Genomic DNA, 20,395 nt, shown 5'->3' with positions numbered 1-20,395 from the left:
CATCATAACATTCTCTTCCTGTAACATTGATGATTCAGAAACTCAGGAAAAATCAAGTCCATGGGAGGGGGGCATTGTAATTTGCATTATCGCGCAATGAGGTCTCTCTCACTTGTAAACCATCACTAGCTATGTTTGAATAAAAACTAGCAAGGGTTGATGTCATCTGACTGTATTGACCAGTTAACAATTCCATGAGTTGTGTCAAATCACCCATTTAGGAAACAGGCCTCTTGAAGTCTTTACCTTCCATTATGAATCTCCCAGAACTAGGACCACAACAAAAAGATGGTGTCTGTCTTAAAGATATCTTTTCTTAAAGTTGAAAGCCACCCCAGCAATAATTTTGGGTGGTCCTCAAAACAATTCACTGTCGGTGGACATGCAAAAAGTTAAAAAAACAAGTGGAAACCACCAGAGAAGCCCTTCCAATGTCCAAATAAATCAACACAAGTCACTTAAGGTAAAACAACATTGCAGGGCCATCATTGAAAGTTGTTCTATATAAAACATTCAAATTACCTGAAAATAAAACCAGAGCCACTTGAAAGGTATAGATATGGTGTAACTCTATTAATAAACCAAGAACCTAAGAAAAATGTGTTCATGTAGTCTCAGGTCCACATCCAGGCAACACATCCACAAGTAATGAAACAATGTATACATAGATTTCTAAATCTTTATTCATCACACCAAACAACATTACGTGCTTTCATCCAGGATCTTAGGATTTCAGCTGAATGTAAAATGAATGAATCAGCAATGATGTATATAACCAATTACACTAAACAATAAACCAATTAAAATGGAGTGAAGCAGATAAATAATTATCTAGTTAAGCATTAAAATCTGGTTAAAACCATAAACTGAATATACCATCTCAATCAAATATTACCTTTCTCATGAGTAAAAATATCAATGTTTGAATATTGTTAAAACCATCAAAAGTGAATCACCAACTAGTAACATGTAACCTTATATGTATTAATCTAACACTCATAACCTTGCAGCCCTTATGTTAACACTGGATAAAAAGAAGTACTCTCATTCCACCTGGAGGGGTGGTAGCATACAACCTGATCTGCTAGACTAATTCTCTATATTCAATTTTTGTTTCCCACTGACGTCCCCAGCATGTTATCTTTGTCATCCAGCATTGATAGCGACATTACACATTTCCTTTTGTTTGTCAGTCCTACATGCACAAGTATGCCTTTGCATCCATACCTGTGTTACTTACAGCATTTTAATATCATACTGCACATGCCTCACCCTTTGCATTCACTGCATGTCTGTGTGCCTTTTTTCATTTTCATTTCCCATGCTGATATGTGGTTCCATGTGTGCCTTCCCAAATCTCACTGATTCCACACACATATATTTACCTGTGTTGCTGCATCCCCAACACTGATGCACATTCCATGTCTGTTGTAGAGATGGTGGTTCTGAAAGAAGTTTTTGTTCATTCGCTCAGGAAAAAGAGAGGGGAATCCCCAGGCACTGCCATAAACATTTAGATGTGTATTGCAGCCATCTATGCTAAAGTCCTGTCACAGTTTCAAAGAGGGATACAGTAAGAACCTAGACTCAGGTGACCAGATGAGGTTATTCTGCAAGCCATCTTGGATATTATATTTTACAGGGAGTATTCTCTGAGTATTGAGTATTCTGTTTTGGGAACCTGACTAGAAAGACTGCTCATGTATTTCATTGTGCATTGCTCTATTGAGTAAGTTATTAGGGAATAGTAAATCTCCTAGATTCAGTCAGGAATATGGTGAAGCTTAGTTTAGAGATTGTTTTTCTTTATTTGTATGAGTCTGTCCATCAATGTTATTTTCAATATTTCTTGTGATTTGGACTCTGATTTACTGTAAATATATATTTAGTATTTTCTTGTTCTTTTATTATTTATTATTAAATATATTTAAATGTTTCATTGTGGCTGGTCCTTTTTAGAAAATATTTAAGATTTGAGAGTGTTTGCAAATATTTATTTGGTGATAACTCAAGCCACTCCTGAAAGCCTTGCCATTTGGTCAACATAACCATTTGTATTAATATTAACTTTACTCTGCATAACTGGATACCCTTTTAAGAGCCTTAAAGTAACTGAATGGTGGCAGTGAATCTACCTTATAGTCTGAGCAAAGTTAGTAGAGTGGGTAATCTGTGCTAGCCTTTCCCTGGTGTGTGCGTGTGTGTGTGTGTGTGTGTGTGTGTGTGTGTGTGTGTGTGTGTGTGTGTGTGTGTGTGTGTGTGTGTGTGTGTGTGAAAATTAAATCTCAAAGAGTGTGTGTGTGAGCTACTTGGGGCAGGGACATGAAGCACTGGTTTCACATTGCCAGTTGGCAGCCTTGATTGGGACCTGGTAAAAGGCAGCTAGAGACATCCAGACCCTGGGCTAAGTGTGTGCCCTGTGTGGTCTTAAGGGAAATTGTGCTTGATGCAGAGATGTCTGCATCTGGAAGCACTTAAGTGTGTTCATTTGTATTCCAAGTGCATGTTACTCTCCAGTGTCAGTGGTGAGGATTCAGGCTCCCTGATTACTGGTTCAGCTTGGGGATGTCACACTGCTGTTGTGGGGTAACACATGAACATCAATGTTTAGTCTGTGTACATTTGTAAGAGTGCTGTGTTTTTACTCAAAGGTATGTGTCAGATGTTGCCACTTTGACAGAGATAGAACATATGGCTGCATCCTCTATCATCCTTGCCTATTTGTTCTCACATCTCTGTCCTCCTGATCATCCTGCAACAGCTCTGATATATCATCATCAAACATCTACATTTTTAAGTAGGTCACCCACCATGATTTACTGGTATCATGTTGCCAGTATGGCACACATGGTAATGATCTGTGATGTCTTTTCTGATGTGTATTGTAGTGCACCCCCAGATGTGTCCAGACATATATGTTTTGTTTCATGATGTGTCCTCTGTTGTAAGTATCCTCAACAGGGGTTGAAGGGGTTCTGTATTGCATCATTAGCCAATGTTCCAGTGGATAACTGCAGTCACCTGTTTGTAGGAAGGATAAAATACACATTTAGTCCTCATACTTACTGTTGACAGGTATAGATTTTGATTAGATCATAGATGTGGTCCTATACTTACTGAGTAGTGGTCCCTCAGGAAATTCACCATATTGGAAAGTAGCCTGTAGACCACTTTCCCTCCATATTGCAGCATTGTGCACACTACTGGGGAGTGTTGCCATGATATTAGTAATGAGGCCATCTACTGAGTGCACCACCTGACAACTGAGAGATGGCCACCCCTTTCTATTGATGCACCATACAGTATGAGGTACAGCAGGGGTTTTAATTGGGGCATGGGTACAGTATATTTCAGCAAGGACATGCTGGAAGTTAGCTGTGGCATAGAACTGTTGCATGCCAGTTCTGCTCTCCATGGGTGCTGTTGTGAAATGGATATATTTATCCACCTTGGTGCAGATACTGCCAATATCTGTGAAAGTATGTGACTGGCAGCTTTCTGGGACACCCCTGCGGCATCCGCCCATATGTCGCTCAAATGTCCCTTGGGCCAGTATACCCAGACTCCGGCACACTTTTATTTTTATTGGTACTGGGTTACCCCACAGACTATGAGCTTACATTTGAGATGCACATGTCCTGCACACAGCCTGTAACAGCTCTCTATCTTAGGTTCATAGTTTCATAGGTAGGTACTAGGCTATTGGCCCTAGGGTCTATATAAGCCTAGACAAAAAGGTACACTGGCTTTTGCCACCCAAGAAAATTATTTCCCTGTGCCCCTGTCGAGCAGAGCCACAGAAGTGATCCCCAGGGTGAATTTCCTATCTCCCATCCAACCATCAAGATTTTTCTTGAAGAGTGGTAATGAGGACCTTTGTTTGATATAGATAGGGAGTTTGTTTCAGAGTATGGGAAGTCTCTGGGACAGGAATCTATCCATCCAAGAGTGCCTCTTTGGACCTCTTCAAGAGGAACCTTGACGACTGGATGGGAGAAAGGAAATTCACCCCAGGGATCACGTCAGTCATTCTGCTAGACAGGGGTCCGGGAAAGTAAATAATGTGGGAAGAAATAGCCAGGGAATTGTTATGGCTAGGCTTGTATAGGCCCTAGGGCTGATAGCCTAGTACCAACCTATGAACCTATGAACCTATGAATCTACAAGTTCTGTTTATTGTGGTGACAAGGTTTAGGTCCCTAGAGCGTGTAGGAGGGATTGGGATTTTTTTAAGTGGAGTATGTCCAACAGTTCTGGGTTTGACATAGCTTTGTATGTTAGGCAGAGATCGCCTCTGAGTAGACAATATGCAACAGAGTAAAGCTAGAGGTTTTTGAGATGGTCTGCATAGGGCATCTGTTTGAGGTTGGTAATCCTCTTTGTGAGGTATTTCTGTGGCCTTTCTAGTTGTTGTAGGTGTCTTGTGAGGTACATACCAAAAGGGGTGTTGTACTCTATAATGGGTCTAATGAGTGACTAGTAGAGGGGGAACAATTACCTCTTTTTTCCTGGATGAGAAACCTTTTGTGATGAGGTGTGCCACATAGAAGGATTTCTTTACTACTGTGGTGATGCGATTATCAAAGGAGAGACTATTGTCCACCTGTGTCCCAAGGTCTCTTATCACACTTTTGGTGTTAAGTACACTATCGCCTATGTGGTAGTTCATTTTACCAAAAGGGATGACAATGCACTTTTTGGCATTGAGCTTGAGACCATGGCTTTGACACCAGGCATCTGTCTCAGTGAGGCCCTTTTGTAGGATGTCCACATTGTTAGAAGTTTTAGTTATGACTCCTAGTTTGCATTCATCTGCAAACATCATTAGCCAAAGACCTTCTGTGTTAGCCCGTACTTCTGAGAAGTAGATACCAAAAAAGAGAGGACCCAGGACTGAACCCTGTGGTACTCCACTTGTCACTGGTCTAAAGTCAGATTTGGAGTCTGTTACTTTCACAGTGTGGGTTCTGTTATTGAGCCAGTTGGCAACCCATCTTGTGACATAGGGACTTAGACCTAGTTTAGTGAGTTTATCTATAATGTAATCTTTATCTATCTATTATTTCATGGTAAGAGAACTGGCTTAATTGTAGCCAGGCTCAGCACTTAGCTGGCTGCTTTCTGTAGCGCATTTTCAGATTGTTCTCTAGTATGGCTTGCAATAATCTAGCCTGCTGTAGTACAGTAAATGCTGGTTGCATTTATTTTATTTAAGGTTTGCAGATTCTGCAGAATTCCCAGAGAATATGTGGAATATTGTGGCATCAAGATAAAGCACATATAGCCTCCAGTGTTTTCAGAAATTTGTCATTGAAGTACTTTATTGCATTTAAGTTGTGCTGGGTGCACCCACTGTGTTTTGCAATCTGGCAGGCTTGAACAGAGTCTGTAATTACTGAGGGCTGATTAGATAATTACTTGGTCTTGTTTATAGCATATGTTATGAAATTGCTTCTGTCACTGATGCTTTCACATCTTCATTCGACGTACTGAGCTGTGTGCAACTTTCTTTTGGAATCTGTCCCACTGTATTTGTGAAATGTGGTCTTGACAGGAAGATTGCATCATTTGTACATCATCGCAGAGAATTGTTGGTTTGTTTAAGCTGTAGTATATTTGCTAGGGGTGGGCAGTAAGTGCAGTTTACTAGCTTGTGCATGAGGCAGTTATGTAGAAATGATGTAGAACAGTGGCCCTGGCAGTTATTGCCAACCATTTCGATTATTATACTCAATAAGACTTATATTCTCTTGTGCCAGCTAGGGGTATGAACTACAGATTTTCTTTGCAGTTACTTACACATAATGGGCGCTCTGTACTGAATTCATTCCAAGTAATGACAGGCAGTATTCTACATTGGGAATTATCATTTGTAAAGACGGAACATTCCTGGATGTTAAAAGAAGTGGATAGGAGTAGTTAAATGCTAATTACAGTAACTATGTATACATTTTGTGAAATTTGGTATATGTGCAGAAAAGGTGAGCTACTGCTCAAATGTTATAAATAGCTTTAATCTGTAGTCATAGGTATTGTTTACCTTGGGGGTCTGTAATGTTTAATGTGGGGATGAATTTCAGTTTCTGATGCTGTTCCAAACAGCACAGTAGTTGTTTTATTCCAGTTAAATGCAAGTTGCATGTCATACAGTTGTTTCCACAGTGGTTTGAAGTCAGTGTATTTTCCACATGTGCACTGTGATGATGTTGCATAAAACTTCAGGGAATGTAGGGGACTTGTCTCCCTGCAAATATATTTACATTTAATTTTCCCAATAGACTGAGTTCACAACCATGTGAAATCTATAAGCTCGTTCATCTGTAAGTTGTAGCTTGACAAGTCATAGCTGAAGCTATAGACTGAGAGATAGATTAACAGATAGTAATTCAATAAAAACTCTGAATTAAATTCATCTTTTAAATGTTTTTGCAAAGAGATGCTTAGGAGCTTGAACCACATGTAACCCTTGTAGAGGACCGCACACCCTGCTGCACCTCAGATAAATAGGAATCGTCTGTGATATCACAATTGGATTTTAATATATGTGCCCCTTTTTCATGCTTCAGACTATACAGTTCAAAGCATCCCACTTGTTTCATGATGTGTGGAGAAGCAATGAACTACGATATACATTTTCTATCCCTACAGTTCAAAGTAATTAATCAATCAACCCCCATACTTATTAAATTTTCCACAGGTTCTTACTCTAGATCATTGCCTTACTTTCCTTTGTAGGATATGGACATTGTGTGAGCTAACTGTTGTAGAAATATTTACAGAAGTTATATGTCATTTTATGAATTTGTAGTTTCATTTTATAATTTTTATGTGTCTTAGTATTGAGATAAATTTTAAATTTTAACTTTGTGGCAAAAGGTTGGTAATAAACTTGTTTTTCACTGGTGAACTGTAATTCTGTACACTGTTCACCAGTGTATTTCAGTTTTAATTTCCAAAACAAAATAAAGATGCTTCAGTTCAGCATAACAAAACAGTCTCTCCTTGTTCCAGGATGAGCACTCCAGCATCTGCAATACTCTGTCACAATCCTGTGTATCAAAATCTTCCGCTCATGGCTTCCAGTTCCGTCAAGCAATATTCCTACTCTTTTCAAACCTTCGGAGGGAGTGTAAGCTGAATTTTACTTGTAACAAAGTTTTTCTTTTTACAATGTGATTGTACTGCAGTAGCAGTGGTATTTTAAGTCAGTAGTCACAGTTTTAAGCTACTAGGGTCACTTCTTAAAGTTAGTACCAGCAGTGATAGCGATCTTCAATAAGGGTTTCACAGATCATTAGGAAAAACTTCAGCTAACTCGGCTGTATGTCTGATTATTAAAATAGGTTCTAAAGAAATGGAAAGTTTTCTTTTTTCTGTTATCTTTTGCTTTTTACTTCTGAACTGGGGTTTAGGACGTTATGATCAGGTTCTAAAGTTTATACTCCAAGAGTGAAACACCACTATTAATGGTAGCACACACCTTTTTTTTCTATGGCAGCACATGTTCAATATACCTTAATAACTCAGGAAATATGTATCTTCCATTAACCCTTGTACTCTGCCATCTCTCCCTCCCTATAGCTCAGATATAGAGCGTTTGAGCAGTCTGCAAGGTTTTCATCCATCATTGCTATGCTTTCCTCGGGGTTTATGTAGGGCAGAGAACCTCTGAATGACCATGAAGTTCTTCTCCCCTTCATTTGATAAATGCACTTGGGAGGGGTATAGTGAAAAACAAGTTTGAACCATCTGCCAAGGAGGTAGTAAAAGACTGTGTGTGGTACAGTCTTTTCCCCAAAACAGTTCAATTCGTCTCCTGAAGATTGAGCTTTCAGCTGAAATAGAAAATGGGATGCTATTCTCCACACACTTCTTGGGACAACACAAACCCTGTCAGCACATCGGAAATGTCAGTTTACACAAAAAAGTCCTTACTAACATCAGGAATAATTAAAAAGAGCTGCACACACAAAGCGTTTTAGTGTCATAAACACTTAGTTAAAGAGATGTGTGACCATTTAACCTGGCATACACCTGAAGAACCACTACTCAGAAATCAAGATTCAGATGTCTTGCAATAGTTACATCTGTGAGTGGGCACACTATAGTGACACAGTTCTTGCTTGCTTCTTTGTATGTGGTCTTGCCACTATTGTAAACACCCTACCATTCCCACTTGAGGCTTTGCAAGCACACACTGACTTCCCAACACAACCCCAGGGAGAAACTGAAGTGTCAGTAGCCCACAGGAAAAATATGATGAATGGCAGAATGCTAAACACTTTATATATGTATATATATATATATATATATATATATATATATATATATATATATATATATATATATATATATATATATATATATATATATATATATATATATATATATATATATATATATATATATATATATATATTCTTTTTTTTGGGGGGGGTTGTCCCCTGCAAAAAGAAACAAAAAAGAAGTGCTTGCCCTTTTTTTTGATTTCATACATTTTATTTTTTTAATTCTTTGAAACACTGACTTTCAGGAAGATGGTATTTCATATTAGAACCATGCACATCAAAAGAAATACCCCAAATGTCTAGCTTTAATCACATCAAAAATCATTTGAAAAAGTTGTTCATCAAGTCAGCTGTCAGGAATTCATCCAAAACCACATATACCTTGGGTAAGTGGGATTTGCTGATGTCACTGTGGACAATCACATTATCCAGGTAAGCATCAGTATCAGTATGAGAGTTTAGACTTCTGTTCATCACCATAATGAGGCCATGTGTAACCTAAATGGCAACAGTTATTTATTTGTTTATTTATTTATTAGCATTTGTTCACTGGGAAAGTCTGACTGGGCCATGACAGGCCCCTTTTCATCAGCAGACCAGGAAGAATAGCTCCACAGTTAAAAAATCTTACAAGATGCCATGCTATACAGTACAATATAAGGCAAAACAGCAAATATTAACTGTCACATAACAGATTAAAAAATAATTAATACTGTAACAGCCTATGTGGTCTATAGAAATCTGGCTTTGTTAGGGGTAGTCTGCCAATAACCTTTTATTAAGTCTAAGAAGGTAAACTAAGTTGCATTTTGTCATCTATCTAAGGTAGGGGTAGACATCAGATAGTTTACAGAAATGAGTACAAATATATGATAGTACAACCATCTGAGAGATTTTCCATTCACTTATGATTCTTCAGCTACCTCAGTCTCTAAACTGCTTATATTACCCTGCTGATAGCCTGCTGCATGCTTCAGAGATCCCACAGTACTTCATCCTGACCTTTTTATCTTGTTTCGTAACTGCATCATGTATAACTAAATTAATTCTTCTTTGAATAATAGAAAAATATCTTTGTTCTTTAATACAAATTGTTTTACCCATTTCTTTAGGTGGAATGACAAGGGTTAATATATTGTACCTCAGGAAAAAGTCTTAAGGATTTGGAAATAGTCTGACACTTGGGTAGCTACCAATGCCTCTCTGTCTTTCCAGTTTTAACATTGACATGAGAAATCTGCTTGGATTTCCTTTTGTTGGGTTACCTGATCATGTGGTTTACTTCTGCTTTCTCAATTATTTCCCATATTCCTTATCATATGCCAGGAAATGTCTTCTCCACTGTGTGAATAAGGACCACTGTGTTGTTACCAGGATGGAACACGTTCATTCTAGCTCTGCTTCTGAGATTATGATCCTGATAATATGCTCCCTCACTATAGGCATAACGACTGCCATTCTGTCCTGCAGTTGGGTCATGTGTTCTTATCATGCTTCGTTTTCTAAGTTTATTAACCCTTTTGTTCTTCTGAACAATAAGTAATATAAGGTGACCCCACTGGTGACTGAAGTACCTCCTTGATGGCGAACACCAGCTAGGTAGTGAAGTGTCCTAGTGTTTCTCATCATTATTCATCCAATGTGATATTTTCTTGAAGGTTTGGTATAACACAAGATCAAGCCATCTGTTTGAGTGTAATACCCTGACGTTGTAAGTTTTTTAATCGAGTCATAACTAGAGAAGATGGAAGGAGCTGACTTCCCTGTGTGCAGGTTGTCACATGGTGAGATGGAGCAGAAGTATCCGTACTGATGAATATTCATACTGCTTATGACTCAGCTAAAGTGCTGAAGTACGTAACATGAGATGAATGCGTGTGCAAGTAAGGTAGTTGCATGAGTGAAGGACTGCAGCTTTTTTCTTTCTTTCTTTCTTTCTTTCTGCTCTTTGACTTTGAGCTTATTGGCACCGGTTTGAGGATTTGTATAGACAGAATGCACAAAATGAACTAGCTATGCCTTTTAACTTGCCACGACTGGCAGCATTTCTTTATGACTTCAGACATGGAAGGGTTCCATTTATTTATGTATTTATTTAATTTACTTCAGCATATATATTCTGCTATATCTCTCTCAAAACTAGCATGCCTGAGGCTTTAAGCAATGACAGAGCCTCAGGGCAGCATTTCTTCACTCCAGAGTAAACAGTTAGTTCTTAAGAATGGCAGCATTTTCTGACCTAGAAAATAAAGGCATGCTTTTCCAAAGAATATGGAATGAGGCAGTAAGACTTCTGCATAAATGCAGAAAAATAAAATAATCTTACCTGCACTGATATTTCAGCTGCTGCTTTCTTTCTAGTTTGTTCACTTAAATTTCCATCACCATCCTTCATGGAGAGAAGGGTATTAATAACAAAGTCCTGTCAGGACAAAGAAATTCATTTAGAGTGTTTTGATGTATTCACTCATAAATACAGACAGACTTGCCACACACACCCACAAACAGAGACACAGATGTATGTTTGTATAAGCTCAGATATATACTGGTACTCACTAACATGTGTGCAATAATGCACACACAGGCACACACGCATGTGCACACACACACACACACACACACACACACACACACACACACACACACACTTATCTATATATTTATATATCTATAGATATAGATATATGTGATACAGGTATGGGTATTATAAACAATAACAGAAACTGGAGTGAAGTGATATTACTACACACTCAGGGTATTGTTTGGAGTAAGCCCAACAGAATACCTGGACATGTGGCATATACAGTAAAGAATGCAGTGTGCAACAAACATTCATAATGTGGAACAGTCTAATTTGTACTATGAGTAGCATGCTATAATTGTTTATGGTCTATGTTTTACACTAATAAATGTACAAGTTATTGTTGCTTGTAAGTTCTGCTGTGTTGCCTTATTCCTCAGTAAAGTATAAGTGCGTGTAATTAAAGCATTCTTAATAAATTGCATTATGCTGAAGTCTTCTAGAATTTTGTGATTTAATGACCCAATTCCTCCTTAACATAATGCTATAATTCAATACAGAAAAATGAAGAGACAATTGTACTTTTGAATGATCTGGAAAGTAATGTGATTCAGTAACATCCTCAATAGTAGCATCAGGTAACTTCTGAGATATTAAGGCAAAAGTCAATTATAGACCAAGACTTATGAAACAGGGAAAAGAACATGTAACCATCTGATGACTCATAAAGAGAACTAAATGTGTCTGTTAAATGCCATGTCATCTGCAAACCAGAAATCATGTTAGATACATTTATGTTATATAGTTAACTTTCTCACACCTGTCATCAATAGGCTCTATTACAGCATTTTCTTTACCTTGAATGATAAAAATACTGATTTTTAAATTTGGGGATCAGGTATATTATTAAAGGAAGCAAACAATTTGCCCAGATCTTGGTAAGTATTTAATCTTACAAATGTCTTACCTAAGTTATTATCTTTGTATCTTAATAAAGAATATCTGCCAATGGATTAAAATCTGATTTAGTTATTTCTTCAGTTTGCGGATCAAGACCACAGTTAGAAAATGACTAAGAGAAGATGTTTTGGAATTGCAGTTAGTGGTGATTGACATTTGGAGGAAAACAGTGAGCATGGACAGAAGGGAACATAAAGGAAGTTGAAAACTGGATAAAGAAGGAGGTAGTGATGATAACTTATAGAGCAGATAACGGATTAGATAAAGAAAAAAGGTAAAAGACACAATAAATGATTATTAGTTAGGCAAAAGAGTCAGAAAAGTGAAAGAAAATGTTACAAAAAGGATGAAGGGAACTCGGAAAGGGTGTAAATGAAGATCAAAGGGTGCAATGAGGAAGATCGTCCTGCTATTAAATGAGCCAATAGAAATTATGTTATTAATTCAATTTATCTAATGTTTTGTAGAAATATTATGAGTTTTATCCATAATGGTGAGACAGAAATGCCAAAAGTTTACATTCATGAATGCCCAGATCATTGTAATTTTTCCCAATGAAAGGAGTCAGTTGGCCAATGTGGTGAACTTTGCTCTTTTCCCCACTGTAGTCTGACCTCGGAGTTGGTATATTTAGTAGGGGGGTGTGGTGGGTAAGGCCCCCCACTTGGATGAGTTTTATTTGTTTTGGTTTGTTTTTTTAAGTTTTGTTGTAAAAAGAAGGAATGTGTAGCTTTTATGTTAATAATGAAACTGTCCCCAGGATTCCCCCAGGTTGTAATCCCATATACTAAGAAGAGCCTAAAAATATTCCAGGAAAATGACAAATGATGACTAGAGAAATAAAGAAAGTACACATTAAGTCAAACTTGATATAAGATATGGTAAACATCTCTATCTGTGCTAAACAAGTACAAAATTAACTTATTACCATTTCATCACTACTCTACTACACTCCGTAAATGGAAAGTGAACACAGGGAATCAGCTGAGGAATATATCTTAAGTAAACATAAAAGATTCATTGTTTAGATGCCATACTTTATTGCGTAAAACAAATATACTTGTTTAGGGACCATTTGAGGGCCATTTTAGTGTAGCTAATAAAAAGAGTATATTGGAGGCTGATATTTGAGCAAAGGCAGCCTCCTGTACATAGACTTACAGTACATTTAAAATAAAACTGAACTATGAGCTAACAAATGTTAGGTTATCCTGCCAACTTTTTAGACTTTGTTGTGAATATCAGTAGTTAATGCAGTAAACCTCTCTACCTGCAGAAAAGTGCTGCAAGGTATCTTTTTATGCTGGACATTTTTCTGGTTCTGGTATAAGACTGAGTGCAGTAATAAGTTATGAATATATAAAATAATTGCTCACATCATGCCATATTGTTTCAGAGGTCTGCAATGGGCAGCAAATGTAACTACTTAAAATCTCTACATTAACTTGCTTACTCCTCTTATTAACGTGGATGTTAATCTATATGCTGCCATATTAGCTAATCATTCAAAAAACACATCATCTGTTGATTAGCTTTTTCATCTATTCAACAAATAATGGATCAGGCCAGCTATTGGATTTCTTGCAATTACTCCAAAAACGTCATACGACTAATACCTTCAGACTTGTAACATGTGTATTTAAAACATGTGATAGTGGATTATTTATTTTTTCAAGGCCATGTCTATGTTTGTTTTTTTTTAAGTATAGTCTATAAACTGTATCAGAGTCCATTTTTTAAATTCCTCTCTTCTACAATAGTTTATAAAAAATATAAAAATTTTCTAAACTCTTTCTAATAAAACATTTGTCAATGCTTATCTTTCTAAGCCTATGATGGTATATATATATATATATATATATATATATATATATATATATATATATATATAGATATATATAGATATATAGATATATATGGGTCTATATGACTTGGTCGACAGTTCATATGATCGACTGTTTATTTGGTCGACAGTTCATTTGATCGACAAGCATTTTAGGTGGGGGCTATGCCACCCCCCCTAACTATATATATCAACTCCAGGGTCACACAGCATCGGGGAAGGGGCAAATACTCACAACACCGACACGCCACAAATCCGACACTCAAAACAACGACACCAAAACACCGAAAACGCACAAAACCGACAACTCACAGAACTGAACACCATAACACCGACACCCAAACACCGAACACCGACACACAAAGCGTAAACTACACATAACACACAACTATACATGCACTAACCCTAGCCCAAACCTTAACCCTAAGGTCCGACACTACCGCACACTTACCCTACCGCACCTAACCCTAACTCACTTAACCCGCCACTAAACCTACATTCCGTCACTATCGCACACTTACCCTACCTGCACCCTAACCCTAACTCACTTAACCCGCCACTACACCTAAAGTCCATCACTACCGCACACTCACCTTTCCCGCACCCTAACCCTAAATCCCATACTATCTCACACTTACCTGTCCGCTCCCTAACACTAAATCCCTCACTATCGCACACTTACCTGTCTGCTCCCTAACGCTAAATCCCTCACTAGCACACACTTACCTGTCCGCTCCCTAATGCTAAATCCCTCACAAGCACACACTTACTTGTCTGCTTCCTAATGCTAAATCCCTCACTATCGCACGCTTACCGACTCATGCTCACACGTTGCTCATGTCGGTGTTTCGGCTGTCGGGATTTCACATTGTCGATCATCTGTCTCGTCGGTCTTCTCGAGTCGGTCTTCTTAGCGTCGGTGTTTTGGCGTGTTGATGAAGTCAAGGGGACCCATATATATATATATATATATATATATATATATATATATATATATATATATATATGTGTGTGTGTGTGTGTGTGTGTGTGTATGTGTGTGTGTATATGGATCTACTGGAATTAGTCTAAAATTCGGATTGACACAGAAAATTTTGACTGTAAAAAAAGATAATAAGAAATACATAAAAAACTTAGACATATTGTTGGACCATGCAAAACAAATCTACTGATTTTTACATGGGTGTAAACTCTCCTGCACCCCCATACCCTCTCATCATCATCATCTTTATCATCAGCATCATCATCATCAATTCCTGCTCCCCATTTTTTACATATTGCAGAGTGCTTCATCAACTGTCTTCATCTCTCTCAGTTCAATGTCACTATACTATCTTCTCTGACTATTGCAGGTCTTCTCTCACACAATTCATCCTTGTCTTTGCTAGACATCCTTGGCTCCTCTTGTCTTCTTCTTATCTGCCCCAAATCTTCTTCATCAAATTGTCATACGCTTTCCTGTACATGTGCCTGAACCACAGTAATCGGTTCCTTTTGCCTTCTCTGCAATTCTAGCTGTGTGCACCTCTGCTACAATATCCTCATTTCCTCTTCTGTTCCACAGTGTATATCCTACCACTCATATCAGGCAGTTCATCTCCATCACCTTAAGCTTCCTCAACTGTTCTGCCTTCACTCTCCAGCTTTCTGTACCATACTGGAGTACTTGTAGCACTATTGTTTTGTACACCTTACTTTTCAGCTTTTTTTTGGTATTCATTTGTCATACACTGCCCCTGTCAATTTGTATCAATTGGCTGCTGCCCTCTGATTCTAGCTTTGACCTCCTCATTCAGACTTCCCTTCCCTTCTCCTCAACCTCCCCACCCAGATACTTGAAGCTGCTAACCTGTTCTATTATTTTCCTTTCTATCTCACTTCTGAGCTTCTTCTTTTTTTTTCTCCCATTTGCTGATATTACAACTGTCTTATCTATTCTCAGTTTCATCCCATGTGCCTTCAGTTTTGCATTCCATTCCCCTATCTTCTACTAAAGTTCAGAGCCTACATGTAATGCCACATCATCTGTGTATAACAGGTTTGTTGACCTGCCCCAGATGACCTGTTTGCTAATATAGGCCATCACCAGTGTGAAAAGCAGTGATGTTAGAGCTAAACTCTGATGGACACCCACTCCCACTGGGAATCCATCTGCAAATCAAAACACTGTTCATACTTGTGTTGCTGAATCATTTAACATAGCTTGAACTAATTCTGTCAATGTTTCTGGGACTTCAAGTCATCACAGGATTTCACAAATTGGCTATATTGGAAACTTGTAAAATGTCTTCTCCAAGTCTAGGAATGCTCAATTGCTCCACACACACCCTCTGCTATTTAAATATACTAGCTCCAAAACATACAACATCAGGAAAGGACATATTACTCAGTTCCAATGCTACACTGATCTCACACAGCTGTCAACCATTTGCTTTGTCGACCAAAGTATGTTGACAAAACAGATGTCAACTTTAACCACAGTTGATTAAGAAAAGGAATCCTATAAACATCTGTATGTATCTATAGCTATGTATATGCATATCTGTCTCTATCTCTCTAGACAGAGACAAAAACAGATAGATTCAGATATACATATAGATAGATGTGTTTATGTGTGCACGTGCGCGCGTGTGTTTGTGTGTGGGTATGTGTGTGTGCATTGACATTATTGCCCCATTCACCCTATTTTTAATATTTTCATTGCATTATCTATATATTAATAACTAGATCACATATCTTATTTCATATCTTTAATGGTACTGCAATTGCTTTTATGACCTATGTAGATGACATCTTTATCTATTTTTAATACCCATCTTCTGACATTCTCAAGATTCTAATTTCTATAAATACTTACATTATAAACATAAATTTAGCTTATATAAATTCACATTCTTTCCTTTAAATTATTTTACTTACCCAAACCCTATAGGTCTTCAAGGCATTTTCATACAGAACTCTAAATGCTTAAGTAGTCTTTACTCCTAAACTAATTAAGATTATTATCAAAATAACATTTTAAAATGTTGGAACACTATCTGCTCTGACATGAAAAGACAGGAAGTTGAGATGTTGTTATATTTAATAAAATTCAATTCCTAAAATAAACATACTTCTACAGTCTATTTTTTTGTACTAGTTCATCATGTCATTCTATTTCTGTTAACATTTTTAAGAGAATTAACACTGGACTAAGTTCATAAATTCACTCATGTTGATACGGACATCACAGACCAAGTTATTTGCTCTAAAAATATGTGGCAGGTTGAACTTGTATTATATGCAAAGCTATCATTGAAAGAATAGGCCTAGTCTACATTTGAAAACAGCTGAAGAGACTAAGAGAAAGATAAAATGGCTTCTATTATGATCCAGTATTTGTGGAAAATGCTTTTAATCTTGCTCTATTTTTTAAACAATAAGAAACTTGCATACAAAAATAACTGTGGTTTGCCAGTTCTGTTTATTTCTTCTTTTCATCATCTGATCACTTCATTAGACCTGTTCAGAATTTACCCAGTCTTTTAAACCACTGACCACAGTCCCAACATACTCCTAGGTTCCTCCTGCTCAACTTCCTTTATATCACATTCCTGTCCCAGACTGATATTTTCTTGGTGCTGCAGTTTTCATGCTTTAAAGGTTGCTTTTGTACATTTATCAAGACCAAATGACATTCTTATGTCATCTCAAAAAGTGTTAACCATTTGCAGTTGTGCTTTCAGCTCCTCATCTGATGAGCTATACAGTTTTGAATAATCCACAAAAAGAACATGAGAAGTCTTTATACTTGGTTGTTTTCTGGGAGCCAAGTAGTAACCATGACCTAATTTGTTAAGCAGACAGCTTAATAGGTTAAGGGCAAGACAAAAGAGCAGCAGTGTTGACAAAGAGTCACCCTGGAAAATTTATGTCTGAATTTTTATCCCTGAGATAATAATCTGTCCTTCATCATGGCTTAGCTGCAAAGTGGTTTGCCACTTTTTCATGATTACTATAATTTAATTGATCAATATTTTAATTGATGTTATACATCTGTAATCACTCCTTGATCCATGAATGTGGGATGCTGTCAAATGCTTTTTTTATAATCTATCCATGCCATACTTAGGCTCTTCCCCTTTTTATAATTCTCCATTATGACATGATCCTTTGTTCCATATAACTTTCTTTTGTTACCCTTTTGTTCTATTTCCATGATTAAGTTTCTTGTAAATGACTACAAACTTTGACAGATGCAATCTCTGCTTGACTTAAAAAGCCATGTCTGACCCAGCTCTGATACAAATGATACATCTAAAGAAATACCAATCCCTCAGCACCACATGCTCCAGAGACCTCAACCTCATTATCACAATCAACAGAATGTGCTGGAGGGAAAGGTTCATAAGCCAGAGACTGCCCATGCTCTGGAATAGACTTCCCATACAAGTCAAGCAGAGCACCTCACTGGCCCTCAAGAGAAATCTTGATGAGTGGATGGGAAATAAAAAGTTCACCCCAGGGATCACTCTAGTGGTTCTACTTGATAGAGACACTGGGAACAAACATCGGGTGGCATGATGCCAGGGCACTTCTATGGGCTAGGCTTGTAAAGGCTCCAGGACCATTAGCCTAGGAGTCTATATTATATGTTCGAAGTTTGAAAACTTCGAATGTTAAATAATCGAATTTAAATGTTTGAAGTTTCAAACATTGAACATATAATAATAAAAAATTAAAAACAAATGGAACTTTCCTGACTAGTGTAGGCAGGGGGGCAAGCCCCCCTGCACCACCCACGTGGGGGGCTGTGCCCCCACCCCCCCCGTTCTTTAAATATACCAACTCTGAGACTGCAGTATAGTGCAGTAAAGGGAAGATTTCCCTCACTGCACTGTAGTGCGGTCTCGGAGTTGTTATATTTAAAGAGTGGGGGGTGTGGGGGGGTGCAGGTTGGCTTGCCCCCCGCCTACAGCCATCAGTTTTTTTTTTTTTTTTACATATGTTCAAAGTTTTATAACTTTGAACATTTAAATTCGATATTTTAATGTTCGAAGTTATAAAACTTCAAACATATGATATAGACCCTAGCCTAGTACACACCTATGAAACTATGAACAACATCAATTCCAGTATATAGTTTAAACATCATTGGAAGACAAGTTATTGGTCTATAGTTTTTAGGATAGTTTGCAAGTTCACTCTTAAGGAGGAGTATAGTTTTTCCTGCTGTTAATCAGGCTGGTGTCTGTTCTGGATGTGCATATAAGAAATTCTTATTCAGGGCTAAATCTTCATGTTAAGATGTTAATACGTTTAGCCAGACATTAGGTACTGCATCTGGGTGTGGGGTTTTCCAGTTCAGAAGCTTTTTTTAATTTTGTTTCAATTTCTTAGGCTGTTACTTCATCTCTTTTCATATTCTATATATTTGAACTTCTTATTCATTCTTTCTTTTACTTCTTCCGTCTAATCAACATCTTTATGATGTTCCTTACGATCTTCATAGATATTTCTCCAAAATGTGTCTATTTCTTCTTTTTTGGTGGTGTTTGTATTCCTTTTGCTTAGTTCCCCAATTTTGTACGCATTTTTGGGGGTCTTCTACAAACTGCTTTTGATGTACTTTTCCTTTATATTTATCTTCATATCTTAAAAGTTTTCCTTCCTGTGCTGATATCTTTAGTCTATTATTTGCAGTAGTGTACAATAGAGCCTGGTCTGTTCTGATACTGCACATTGCTTTTATTTATTATTTATTTTATTTATTTATTTTACATTTGTTGACCGGGATAGTCCAACTGGATATATGTCCATTTTCAGTGGAGGCCCGGAAGAAAAGCTCCACATACCAAAAAAGAGACAGTACGTACATCACTGAGTGATAAACTCAGGCAGACATAAAAAAAAATTATAAAGAAATAAAATAAAATAAATAAATAAATTATTGCTCTGTGCTTTTCTGGTAAGACTTTATTGGTTATTAATTTAGCTGCACAGTAATACATCCAGTTTATTCTATCAGATAATTTATGTTAATAGTCTTGATTACTGTATTTATCTGTTTTAGCAGACTTCTAACATTTTGGTTCTTCTATAATTTCTTTCTTTCACTGAACTTAATATGTCTATCCATCTGCATTAAATCAAGAGACTTTTTGCCTTAGATAATTTTCTTCTAAACTGAGGGCACATTCTTTGTTCTTTGTTTCCTGCAGGCATTCTACAGAAAGTATCAAAACATCTTCCTGTGATATATTCTCAACTGCATCCTCCATCATCTTTTGCTCTTTCTTATGGGAACTTACTGGCCTATCACTCCACAACATTGACTACGACAGAGTTGCCATTATTTTCTGATCCTTTCCTTGCCATGCAACTTCAACTGCACTTTTCTACTGGTTTCCAGTTGAAGACTTTGGAGCATCTTCATGTGACAAACAATCAGATGCTACACATTTCTCCAGAGCATCTTCATGTGGGAAATGACCATATGCTTCCTGTTACTCCAGAGCATCTTCATGTGGCAAATGATCAGATGCTTTCCATTTCACCTGTTTCTCCTTAATCTGGGACTTGTTGCACCATGCTGTGACTTTCCCAAAGCTGAATTTTCTACATTAAATCCTTCACTTTACAAGTAATCCACAACTTCAGTGGGTCTATGTTAAAAGAACAAATGGCCACAACATCAGTGTACTGTTCACCTATACCAGAGCACTAAAGAATACAATTTTCAAAAGCAGACTTCTTCAAATCTCACTGCATCGAATCGCAATAATTGGCAAACAGCTCAGAAAT

General features: G+C 37.3%; 1 protein-coding gene across 3 annotated transcripts in view; it reads right to left on the bottom strand.

Annotated features, from left to right (window-relative positions):
- Positions 1 to 20,395, bottom strand: part of LOC122800983 (E3 ubiquitin-protein ligase TRIM69-like) — a 544,031-nt gene that overhangs the window by 283,746 nt on the left and 239,890 nt on the right. For all 3 annotated transcript variants that reach the window (XM_044070404.1, XM_044070402.1, XM_044070403.1), the window contains exon 3: positions 10,615 to 10,710. In XM_044070404.1, coding sequence (XP_043926339.1) covers positions 10,615 to 10,710 — 96 coding nt within the window. The remainder of the gene's footprint in view (positions 1 to 10,614; positions 10,711 to 20,395) is intronic.

The sequence above is a fragment of the Protopterus annectens genome, chromosome 4.part1 (genome assembly GCF_019279795.1).
Source record: "Protopterus annectens isolate FY-2018-M chromosome 4.part1, PAN1.0, whole genome shotgun sequence".
Classification (NCBI taxonomy): Eukaryota; Metazoa; Chordata; order Ceratodontiformes; family Protopteridae; genus Protopterus; species Protopterus annectens.
Note: the sequence above shows the minus strand (reverse complement) of the source record. Positions and strands in the feature narration are given on the sequence as shown.